The sequence below is a fragment of the Convolutriloba macropyga genome, chromosome 1 (genome assembly GCF_964194025.1).
Source record: "Convolutriloba macropyga chromosome 1, txConMacr16.3, whole genome shotgun sequence".
NCBI classification, from domain to species: Eukaryota; Metazoa; Xenacoelomorpha; order Acoela; family Convolutidae; genus Convolutriloba; species Convolutriloba macropyga.
Genome location: NC_134468.1, coordinates 15,320,734 through 15,333,175, shown reverse-complemented (window position 1 = coordinate 15,333,175; position 12,442 = coordinate 15,320,734). Strand labels below are relative to the sequence as shown.

Here is a 12,442-nt window from a genome sequence, read left to right as displayed (position 1 = left end):
TATTGCTTCTCAAGCTAGTTGTGACATGTCGAAGCGATGGAGTGGTCATTCCCTGATTACCACTGTTTCTACTCTAATTGAGCCAAATTTTACTGAAACGGCGATAAAAAAGGTTATTGGTCACCGCAGTACCTCATCCTTGCAGGACTATTCCCGATCTAATCAAATGCAATAAAAAACTTCAAAAGCCTTGTCAAAGCCAGCTCATGACTACATTATTCAGCAATCAAAGTTGAGCTAAATCAATGTTCCAGCAATTATAAAAATGTTCTTGACGCTAGTAACAGGAAAAAAGCTCAGCTTTCTGGTGGTAAAAAATTCGATATCTCTCGAAGAAATGAAATTAGCGAACAGGGAAAAAAAGGTCTCATGATACCAACAATTTTGATAGCGATGAAGAATTGGAGCAGAAAATGATTGAAATAGCTGAAAAACAGAAAAAATTAGAAAAATTGACGGAAATTTCTCGTTTAATAATTTGCAAAACTGTATTCTTAATTTCAATTTTAATTAAAGTTTGACTCCCTTCGTACCCTTTAGTTCTCTAAATAAGTTAGCATATGAATCTTAGCCCCCTCGGGCCGCTAACTTTCAGGTGCTAACATATACATGTTAGCGAATTAACAGTGATCCCCAAATTGTAGAAAATGCAAAACCGCTGTGTACTGCAAGTCTGGCTTTGATCAAGATGCGAAAAAGGGACGGGCTAAAGTCGAGAAAACAAGAGATTTCTACTCAACTAAGAACTTTAAGAGCACTTCGAAAGTTTTATTTCCTAGAGCTGCATAGTGAGCCTTTTAACTTACAGGCTAATTTTATAAAGTAGAGAGTAATTTCTCAGGCACTCGATGGCATTTCTTGAAAATTGTGCTTTCTCCGCGTTCCTTTTATTTCCTATTTTCTTTCATCAATTATTAGGCACCTAAACAAAGATATTCTTTTCCCAATTGCGTTACGGTTTTTTAGCTGACATCCCTAACATCTACTTTTCTTGTTGACGAATGTTTGAGATTTTTTGCGTCAGTATACGAGCCCAAATTATTCCTGTTTTAGTCGATTCTTAAAAAGGTGTCCATAACTTTCTAAGTACTTTTTCGCAGCTACACGGTTTCAGAAATTTTCAGGTCGGCTCGTGCCAGTCTGTGAGACCGTTGAGAGTATCCGAAAGCAATTTATATTTTTTGGAAAATTATTTGCTCTTTATGAACAACAAAATACAGTCTCTCTCCGGACGACAAAAAGAAAATTTCTTAGCACATTGCAGAAAGATAAGTGTAGTACAATTTGAAAGAGACAGACACAGATAACAACACAAACACACAACCAACACAAACGCACACCCAAATCACACAAATACAAACACCGACACCAAAAAAGCGAAAACATTTTTGGCAACTGACCTTTACTCAAAGCTTGTCACGTTGAATTAGGCCTTATTCGTTTCTCTAAATAACTATGTATGGACTGGTTGAGGCATTTGTTACTGGAATTTCCGTGAAATAATTTAGAATTTTTCTATTTTTTTCTGACAGTTTTTGCACCCTGCCACCGATTGTGTCTAAATTTTAAAGAAACTGATTCTGTCATATTAACTCTCTCTCTCTCTCTTTCTCTCTTACACAAATACCACACAATACAGATACTTACGCACACAAAGACACCCAACAAAACGCACGCACGCACACAAACACGCAAAAAAAACCCGACACATTTTTTTAATTTTCAGTTTTGCGACTGAAGTTCCGCCATAGTTTGCATCATTCATTTATCCGTTGCGTGTTTTATCTGGAAAAATAGGAGTGGAGTTCTTTGAGCAATTGTTTCGGTAATTGTAAAATTCACATTAAAATTTAGCAAAATTTTTGTCTTTTTTAATGTTTCAAAACAATGCACCAATTTATTTTTTCAAAACTTGCAAATGTGTCACCAGCTGAATTATGTTAACAAAATTTTGGCTTTGAAAATTGTTAATTGTGCAGTTTTCAGAAATCAAAGTAAATTTTCTAATTTTTCATATTTCTGACCGTTTTTGCACGCTGCCTCAACTTGTTTCCAATATATAAGGAAACCTTAAAGGCTGTCCTTAACAGCTCTTAGTAATTTTGAAAAAAATTGGTTATCAGAAAAAATTGACGTTGCGGTTTTTTCACTCTACGGAGTATTTTTATAGAAAGAAAACGGTAATACTTATGTGAACTGAAGAAACGAAATACTTTTTCATATTTCCGAAACGCTCTTCTTTTTATAAGACTTTCACAATCAATGAAATAGTTAGTTTTTCAATTTACAGAAAAGCCCATGTTTTGGAGAAAATCAATTCTAAGAGCAATTTCAAAATTCAGAGAAGCGAAAAATAAAATTCCCATTTTCAAAAATTATGCACTTTTTCGACCTCTCAGACAATAAACTCTCTTAAATTTGTTCGGCATTGCATTATACTAGAGGATGTTATTTGAAACGATCTGCTACCACAGCATAAGCAATACAAATGAAAGATAAGAAAACATTGCCATCTGCAGTTTTCATTACTGTATTTTGATTTCATCCATCTACTGATATTGGTTGATTTCATCCATCGATATCCTTCTCTAATACAAAAATATTTCTTCTTAGAAGAGTTTATGATCGGCAGAAAGCAAGTAGATGGAAAAAAATTAGAGCTTTTAGAGAAAATGTTTTCAAATTTTTTAAATAATTAAAATTGTTACTTTTTAGGCTCGAAAATAAAATTACTCGCAACAATCAACACTCCCTTTAGCGTAACTAATTTTATTACAAAGTTCTCCGTCTGTTTTTTAATTTCAATGCTATCTATTAGTCCCTCCCCCGATCATTTATTTTTTTTGCTTTTTCAATTCTCCGAAATTTCAAAGTGTGCCCTTTTCAAATATGATAATGTTCCGATGTTTTTTTTTAATATAATTGGTGCCTTTCTCTTTTTTTGTACGATGCGTAACAAAGTGAAAATTTGTCTAAAGAAAAATATATATATACGCATATATATACTCCCCCATTTTTAGATTGTCTTATATTTAAAAAATTCATATATATGAAAACCTTTACAACAATGTGTCAACAACATATGCAAGTTCTGTTGGAACTATGCATGTCCTGCAGAATCATACGAACCGTACTATTTTTATTTTTTAAATTTCATTGAATACGAAAATTTATTTTTCTGTATTTTAAGTAACTTGAGTTATTTCTATTAAACCAATTAAACTGTTCTACCTTAAAACAACAATGAGCTATTTTGCAACACAAAAATGTCCAAAATTAAACCTATCGCATAAGCAGTTGTTTCAGAAAAGTAATGTCTGAAAACACACGTGCAAGTTTTAAATACCTAAAGTTTGTAATGCAAGAATCTCCTATATTCGCAGTCAAAAGTTTACCACAACGAACGGCGTTTTCAAACTTGCAAGTTGCATTTCTAAAACAAGGTTACGTAACTAAGTTGACGTCACTTCAACATGCTGGCTAAATATGAAGAGCCACTACGCTGTTCTCGATAAACGCCAGAAGTAGAACATGCACATCATTTTATAGCAAATCATTGTAATTGTAGCATGCTCGATTAGGGGTTGCATCTAATATGCACCTAATAAGCCGAGGATAAAAAGGAAAATATCTGATTTAAATTTATCGTATGTAGACAAAATAGACAAGGCAGAACATTTCGTAATTCGAGTTTTTGCTTAGTGGTTCTAGAACTTATTGACCCTCAATTACAGTAATTAATCCATAATAGTGTGGCTATGTTTTAGGGCACTCTGTAATCACAGAAGACCCAATTTTTGTCTCTTTTGCTTAAAAATATCGCTGAGCGATGGATAAATCATGACTTCTAAAACCATAAGGAACGAAATTGAACTAAAAACTGATTTATTTACAATCTCACAATATTTACACAATATCGGGGCAATCTATTTAAAAGTCAATTCAACGCAATCAAATCTAACACGACACAACTTTTACAAACTATTGTTTAACTTTCCTTGTCTTAGTGTGATATCCTTTTCCCAATTTGGCCTGGTGAAATACTTGACCTCTATTTGCTCTGTCATTTTTTGTGACAGTTTATTGACTTTGATTTTTTCTGCTCACTTTCTTGCTGTACTGTTGTGCTTTTATTCTGTTTTGTGCAGCCAATTCTTTGCGCTTTTTCACTTCATCCGCTTTCTTGACCTCTTCAAGCTGGTTGTACAACTTTTTAGTCCTTTGTTTCTTCGACTCCTCGTCAGCTTTGCGATCCTCGCGGGTTTTCAATTCTTTTCCTCTTAATTTTTCCATCGGAGCTGCAACTTTTTTGGGAGGTTCGGACTTTCTGCAGTTCTTTAAGTTGTTATCCCATCTCTTTTTAATTACCTGAAAATTATTATTTCAACCTCAAAATTTCGAAGGACAAATTTTCAACAACAAACATAACCGACTAAACGTCGGAAGAATTGCTCTCGAACGACTAGTGGGAGCTCTAATCAATTGCAGCCTGCTTCAGTCGGTGGGGAGGGGGGGGAGCCTAAATGTGACTAAGAAGTTCAATAGTGGGTTTCAAATAACCACATTAGAGGTTAACATATACTATACCACTATTAAGATTTAAAGTAAAAAATGGCACCAGTTTCGACGCACTTTTCATTTGACTTTTAGTATTAAATTGCCGCCAATTGAATTCAGTTTCTTGAAATTCTGATTGAGAGAGAATTTTAGATCACGCAAAACGCAAGTCAAGGGCGTAAAAGTCACTCAAAAATGTCAAGCGAAAATTTTGCATAAAAAAAGACACACGTTTACAATAATTGCTACGAACTTCGTTCAAGAGCAATTAATAATTTTTTCGAAGCTATTTATTGTATATTCGGCTACTTCAAAACCAAGTTTCATTTTAGAAATCTTTTTAACCTGCGAGGTTATGTGAACTTTCCTTACAACTTTTATGGAGTTTTGAAGTTTAAAATTCAATAGTGTACAGTATTTAGAAGACTATTTTAGTATCTTAGCAGACCGTACTAATAGACAAGTTTATTTCTATTACATGATATGAATCAGGACTTTCACATTTAATTTAAATGAACACCGTAGCAAAATATAGAAATTGAAGGAGCTTACAACTATCCATACAAGTACATTGCAAAAGAATTTCTAGGTTTCACGGATAGCAGTTTAAGACCACTGATGTAGGAAGCAAACCTGTTTTGGCGTCAACGATGATCCTTGATTGATTTTCTGCTGTTCCTGACGGCTTTTGGACACCTCAATAAATTTCTGCATTCTCGAATTGAACAACTCTTGCAGTGACGGGGCTTGCCTCCCTTCTCCGTCCCCTGATTCGCCTTCTGTAATACCATCTACAAACATGACAACCTTGTTATGTTGATCTGTTAATGAGAAGCCCGAAGCGTGGTTCTCAAAATCCAAGTTCGAGGCCTTGGTTAGTGCTAAAATTCCATTTTGATCAAAATTGCCAGGGTATTGATCTTGAGCACCTTCCTGAGGAGCTTCCAGAATGCGATTGGAGGCTGAAAGCATCGCAGGTAGTTCTTTGCTTCGTCTGAGAGAAGATTCCGCTTCTAAAGATCTGCGAACATCTGCGGAGTTGAATGAGAGCACTAAATCATCCTGCGTTATGTCTGTTCTAAGGAGCTCCTCTTCATGTCGGGGGAATGAGAGAAGAGAATCGTTCAACAAGCGATCACTCTAAATACAAATTTGTCATAAGCTCTCAAAATTATTTCGCTATACACACCACATCGTCCAATTATAGCATACTATTTGTTATTATAATAATTAGCTTCTAATCCATCATTCGCAAAATTGAAAAGCTTCTGAAATACTGATCAAATAGCTTTACAATGCAAATCCAATTTAATACCATAGCCACATTTTTTTTTCGAATTAACACATGTAACTTGACAGTTCGGGCAAATTTCAAGTCGCGTTCCTCTCTTGATTGCGAATGCCCGAGAGGTAGTAACCAAGCTATGAAAAAACGCTAATTTATAGCAGCGCAAAGCACATATTTTCCTTCATAATAGATGTTTGAACGTAGATATGAATGTAGATATGCTATACCTTCAATGAAGTTACAACGGAAGTATTGGCGCTGGCTGCTTCCCCATCTTTAATCAGAGAAATTCCACTAATTTCAAAATCCCCGCCTTTCTTGTCGTCTTGACCAATTGATCCTGAGCCCTTTCTCTGCTGCTCAGGTGATAAGTCATCATCAACTCCAGATATATCGTCATCAATTATTGATGTCTCTTTTGACCTCCGACCGACTGAAGCATTTGACTGGTTCAGAAAAACTGAATCCCCGCCTCCGGTTTCCGATCTAAGCGACCGTGCCTCACTGCCTGAAAATTCCCCACTTCTGTCTAAATCGGTGGTCTGCATTTTGTACTGCTTCAGCTCATTTGCCCACTTATTACTCAATTGTGAGATATTAAAACTCGTGGCTGTATCTCGTGGGAGTTCATTACTGATTCTAACTTCCGACAATGAAGCATTGACTGCATTTACATCAATTAGTCCAAATGATGACGTTGTAGAGGCAGTCTCATTTACTGACCGCTCGAGATCTGAATTTCTCTTTTCCATACTCAAATCTGTTTCCTTCACAGCCGGGTGAATTGGAACACGTGACTCTAGAAAGGCACCTGATGGTCCCGCGACAGCCAAAGTAGAAACTGTCGATGCATTCGTTTCAGGTGACACGCCGTCAACTGTTTCTGGGGAGCTGTTACTGAATTCGTCCAGTGATTTGGTATGTCCACTGGGAGCTAACGTTTGCAATCTTTCACCGCTTTGCTCCGCTATTGTGTCAGGAGACTTGGAACTACTCTCCGATTTTGTAGTATTGGCTGATTTCCTACTACAGGCAGACTTTGAACTACTCGACATAACTTCGGGAGATAGAAATTGACAAATAGCTGACATTTCTGACACAGATAGTTGTTCTCCATCAGAAGGCTTATGTTTTAGATCAAGAGATTGCTCCTGTTCAGGTGACGTCGTTAATGTAGAGTCAAAATCAATCAAGTCGATTGAAGGCATTGGTTCAAATTGTTGAGATGGATACTTTGCTTTTCTTTCAGCCAGAGCAGAAGTTACAACAGGGGTGCCTTCATCAATTTTTGAGGCTGCGGGAGAATTGGTCTGTTCAGAACCCAAAGTCTTATCAGGAGCTGCTTCTGGGGACATTGATGTCATGGACCCAGACTTCATTGAATCGTGCGACGTTTTCCCAGAAGATTCTGTACTACCATCACTACTGGGAATGGTCCCCGAGATATCTAGTCGGGCCATTGGAGGTGTTGAGCCATTGGTTGCCGTTATTGGATTTTGGATTTCGATCAAATTGGTTTCAGGAGTAATCGATACTTTGCTTGAGCCTGCGGATGATAACAATGGACTGATAATTTTCTCTTGCTTCAGAGATGTATTCATTTTCTCTCTTTTCAAGTCATTCAGTCTGGACAGATCCATTTCTATAACTCTCATGACATCGCCATCAACAACAGTGAATGAACTCTTCGATGAAGCAGTTGAACACTGACTAATATCTAAGTTACCCATTCTGGAATCTCTGTTTTCCATTTCCGAGTGAGGCGTCGAATGATCTTGCGGAGATGCTTGTGATGACACATTCGTAGCTCCTTCAGGGGAAAACGGAGCTGTTTGATCAGCAGTTATTCCATACACGAACGACAAATTGGGTGACAATGTTTCCTTTTGGTTAATTGGTGTCTGAACTGAAGTAACGGTAGTTAAGTCTTGGTTCTCAATAGTTACATCGGAGACTCGCTTTCCGGACCCTTTGATCTCAATCAGACTTCCTGAAAATCCTGATGGAGGAAGCGAAAAGGCTGTACTGTCCTCTGCTCGAGGCGTAATTGAAGTTCTAATTTCATCTGATATCAGGGATATAGTTCTGGACATATTTAACACTTCATCGCCAAAAGAAACACGACCAGTTGGTGCCACAACAGCGGGAGTTACTCCTTCATTAATCGATTCTTCCAGATAACCTCCAGAATTTAGACTTGGCATGCCAGCGCCAAAACCAATGTCCGGTCGTTCCCTCGGCTGTTTCCGAATGCCATTTGAGACAGAACGGTTTAGGGAGAGGTCTTGACTTTGAAAAGACGTTGACTGTATATCTGGAAAAGGTTCAGAATTAGACATGCTCTCATTATCATACTCTATCTCTAAATTTTTGTATTTCTCCAACAGCCAATCGATGGAGGGATCTCTCATGGTTTTCTCTGCATACGATGAGTAATCTCCCTGAATAACCGGCACGTTTTCAGAGCTGGGAACATATCGTTCTCTTTCAGATGGAAGTTTGAACCCCTGCCCAAATGTACGTGATTCACTGCTGTAATCGTCTTTGAAAATATTAGTTTGCTGTTTCGGACGAACTGCCGGCGTATTACCGGATGATCTGGACGGCTTCGAAATTGTTATGGATCTTGATAGGCTCAAATAATCTAATTCCGTCTCTTGATCTCGGCCTGAATCAAGAAATGAAGGTGGCCATGACAACTCAATACCATGACCGGATTCTTCAGAGTGTGACAACGGTTTTGCTGGACTTGGATAATCTGATCTAGGCGTGAGAACGTCAGACATTGTGACACTAGTCATAGATCCAGATGCTGCATCACTATCAGTCGACAACAGACGATGATTTCGAAGCTGAGATGTAGAAGGCGATGCAAACGGCGGATAGGGATCAGTTCTCATAGCAATCGAGGTAGACTTAGAGGAAACTTTGGAGTTATCAGGTCTGAATAAAAGATTTTCCCCATATCTCGAACGATGCCCCCCATCAAACGACTCATGCTCGACAGCAGGTTTTTTGCTATTCAGACTGCCCGATCCATAAGAGGACTTCTCAAGGTACGTTGGAAAGTTATCTGAGGAGCTGCACGATCTTGCTAGATCCTTTTCTATATTTTCTTTCTCCTTGGATCTATTCAACCCCACGTCTTTGGTTGGAGCACTGTCTTCACTAGAATTGCTCCTTTGAGTCCAGATATTTGACGATTGAGGCTGGGAGTATCCACTACTTGAAAGCCCTGGCTGTGATGCTTCGTATCGTTTACTCATCTGGTACTTAGCGAGTAACTGCTGATTTTTCTTCCTAATTCTCTCCAAGTTTTCCTCAATAGACATTGACGATAACTCCCGACTGTTGACGGCCTCTAAGTATCGCGAGACGGGGCTCGTGTCCCGGTCACTTTGTAGCGAATCTACCGTAACGTTTGTTAAATCTCCTGTGGTTCCATCCATTTTGGAAGGTGACCCTGCTTGAACGCTGGCCTCACTTCTAGGCTTCACTTTGAAATATGGCCCACTAGTGATTATAGGTTCATATGATGAATCAAACGATCGTAGATGCTTCGAGTCATCGGTTTTCGCAAATCTCACAGCTTCTTCGGTGCTATCAACATCTCTACAAGGCACCTCCATACTCAAATCTAGCGTCTTGTCTTTCAAATGTTTCAGATCTTTTGACAACATTTCAGGTTCATAAGGAACTGGGGCAACGCTTAATTCGCTTTCGGAGCTGGCAACCTTAGCAAATCGACTAACCTCTTTCTCTGCATCAAGCATAATACCATCAACATCGACTTGGTTCTTAAGTTTACATGCGTCACCAGAACCATCGATTTCAATTCGCTCAACAGAATCATCAACGTCTTCCATACTACGCTCATCAACCGGAACTAAAGGTTCAAACTGCTCTATTAACCTCACATTTTGCCTCGAAATTTGCTCACGCTGGTTGTTGATTTTAGCCAGCAACTTCTGGAGAGGTTGGTCATCTTTCGTATCATTAACTCCACTGCTGTTGTTATTCTTATCGGCTCTTTTCTTAACAACTCCCATGAGAGGAACCACAGGAACTCGACCAGAATCATCAAGTTCCAAAGATCCCAAACTCTCATGCTCACCTTCCTCGGTTCCCAGAGCCGACATTTGCAGCTCAACCGCTTCCGAAGCTCCTGGCCTTGAAGAGTAAATCTGCTCAAAAGCGTCCTCTAATTTGTTCTGGCGTTCAATTTTTTCCTCTTCTCTTCTATGCGGTGGTAAAAACACGTTCTTGGAGATCTTGGCAACTTTAGCTTGACGTCGCACCAAGTCTTGTTGCTTCATTGATTCTAACTGCCTACACATTTCCTCGTATTCATTTTCAATTTGGACCTGTTGCAGTGCAGCTTTGCCTCTCAGCCGGGCTTTTTCCATTTGCTCCTGTTGCATTACCATCTGACATTTTGCCTCAAACATCTGCTTCTCGTCTTCTCGAGTCGCCGCTTCTCTGCCGTCTTCTTGTTCAACTAATTTCTCATTTTCGACAAATGCTGTACTCGCTTCGAAGTACGTTCCAATATGGCCATCATAGTCTACAACTGCAATTGATTTTGGCAATCTGTCATCTTTGCTTGACATTTTGGAGGCTGACGAGGAGGCAATCGGATCCACGGGCTTGGGCAGAGAAGCCACAAGCGACGCTCGTTCCTTCTCTAAAGCTAAAGCCCGCTCTCTCGCGTAGATATGTCTGTTCTCATTCTGATGTTTGACTGCTTGTTCAAACTTCCTCTGACTCATTGCTTCATGATGACGTTGAATAGCTTTTTTATGGTTCTCAGCAGACATCTCATCACTTCTTCGACTCTCAAATTTAACATCCTCTGAAACAGCTTTCGCATCTTTATGAGCCTGTCCCAATTCATGCATGGATTTGAGATACATTTCCTGAAGGAATTTCTCTCTAGCTTCCTTTTTCTGTTTGAAATCTTGCTCTAGTTCTCTCGCCAGTTTATCGTACTCATTTGTGACAGTTTTGTTGACAGATTCCCGGGTTTGTGCAGCAATAAGTTTAGACTGTTCTCTGACCTGAAGAAGTCGCAATTTTCGCCTCCTCTTTGTCTCCTCTTCTAGCATCCTCGCTTCCTCATTTGGACTTGGTCGCAAAAGGACCATTTTTGACAAATTTATGGTTCAAGGGCGGCTGTACTTGATGACAACTAACATTGATGACTATCTAAAACAAACAAGAAACTTGGCCCATTGATAGAGTAGTACCTCAAGTGGTACAATTGCGAAGATGAACAATAGTTTTCTATCGAGCACTATCTACGAGGAATAATGATCATATCTTGAGGATCATTTGCTGTTAAAAAATTTTAGGTTCATTGAAACAAAAGTCAAATTAGAAGGTTTCACGTTTGACTTTCTTTGAAACATGGAGAAAACTTCACCTGCTAGAACTATTGAGCCAAGTACTCGATACAAAAAATAATGGTTCTAAATATTTGCAAAATAAACGATTTGGCAAATGAAACATTTGAATATATCAAAAATAAAATTCTGGCAAACCAAAAATAAAATTCTGGCAAAAAAATATCAAAGTTCTGGTAAAAATAAAATTCTGGCAAAGTGGGTTAAAAAGAAATTTGGCCATGTTTAATGAGAAAGTCTGAAATTTGAGAGCAAAAATTTAGCATAAAAACTCAAAAAAAAATCATTCAGCAACCCTCCTTTATCTTTAGAGAAAACACAATAAAACTATTGTGCAAAATTAACAAATTTGGGACAACGGAAATCGGTCTACTATTAAAAAAACTTTAAACCTCGATAAATCCCGGGAAAAGACGAAATAAAATATTAATTCTATATTCTAAGCTGGACAACACTACGATGAATATATCCATCGGCCAAAAATGACTGAACAAAACACCTATTTGAAAACATAGTTCATCCTGCGCGCTAAAGTTGGGTCGGAACAATGACAAAAATTCTGGAAGAAAGTCAATACAACCTCAACCTCAATTGGAGTTGCGGATTAAACTCTTTTAATTCCAGTAGAGCTAGACTCCAAACGAAGAGCTTATAGATGACATCAGAAAGAGAAATACGATTCCATTTGTTCTTCTTGTGAGTAATGGTAAAAATAAATTTAAGCGCTATTTAAACAAATTAGAAACAACTCACATTCGATCAAAATTTCAAACATTTGTTTATATTGCGTTCAATTTCCTTTATTTACCATTACTATCATACATAACTACTTGCATATAAATACATGTAAATACACACAGAATTTTCCATGATCTTGTCTCACTTAGTGCAATCAGATTAAAGCAAGAAGTAAACCATTATCAGAAGGATGGTTTAGGTATTATCCTCACTGGCACAGTGATCGTATCCCAGATATTGTAACCAATGAGACCGTGTAAAAGCACGTAAAACCAACTTGCATAAATTAATTTGAACAAAAAACATTTAGCTGAACTTTACAGTTTGTCAGAAAGACCGATTCAATGAGAGAAACTGCTTTACAGATTAATTGAATCAATTTTTATCTTATTAAAAGAATGAAAATTTTGCCAATAAAAAACTTTGAAACCGTTCTGGACAAAAAACATCCGTCAAT

General features: G+C 37.9%; 2 protein-coding genes across 2 annotated transcripts in view; both read right to left on the bottom strand.

Annotated features, from left to right (window-relative positions):
- The window catches only part of LOC142345871 (uncharacterized), a 372,085-nt gene that overhangs the window by 319,394 nt on the left and 40,249 nt on the right, over positions 1 to 12,442 (bottom strand). The window lies entirely within an intron of this gene.
- On the bottom strand, positions 3,857 to 11,047 carry LOC142335456 (uncharacterized). Its single transcript, XM_075383964.1, has 3 exons — positions 6,073 to 11,047; positions 5,191 to 5,697; positions 3,857 to 4,368 (listed from the first exon to the last, which is right to left on the bottom strand). Exons 1-3 carry the CDS (start codon positions 10,987 to 10,989, stop codon positions 4,081 to 4,083), a joined length of 5,712 nt encoding a protein of 1,903 aa, XP_075240079.1. The 5' UTR covers positions 10,990 to 11,047; the 3' UTR covers positions 3,857 to 4,080.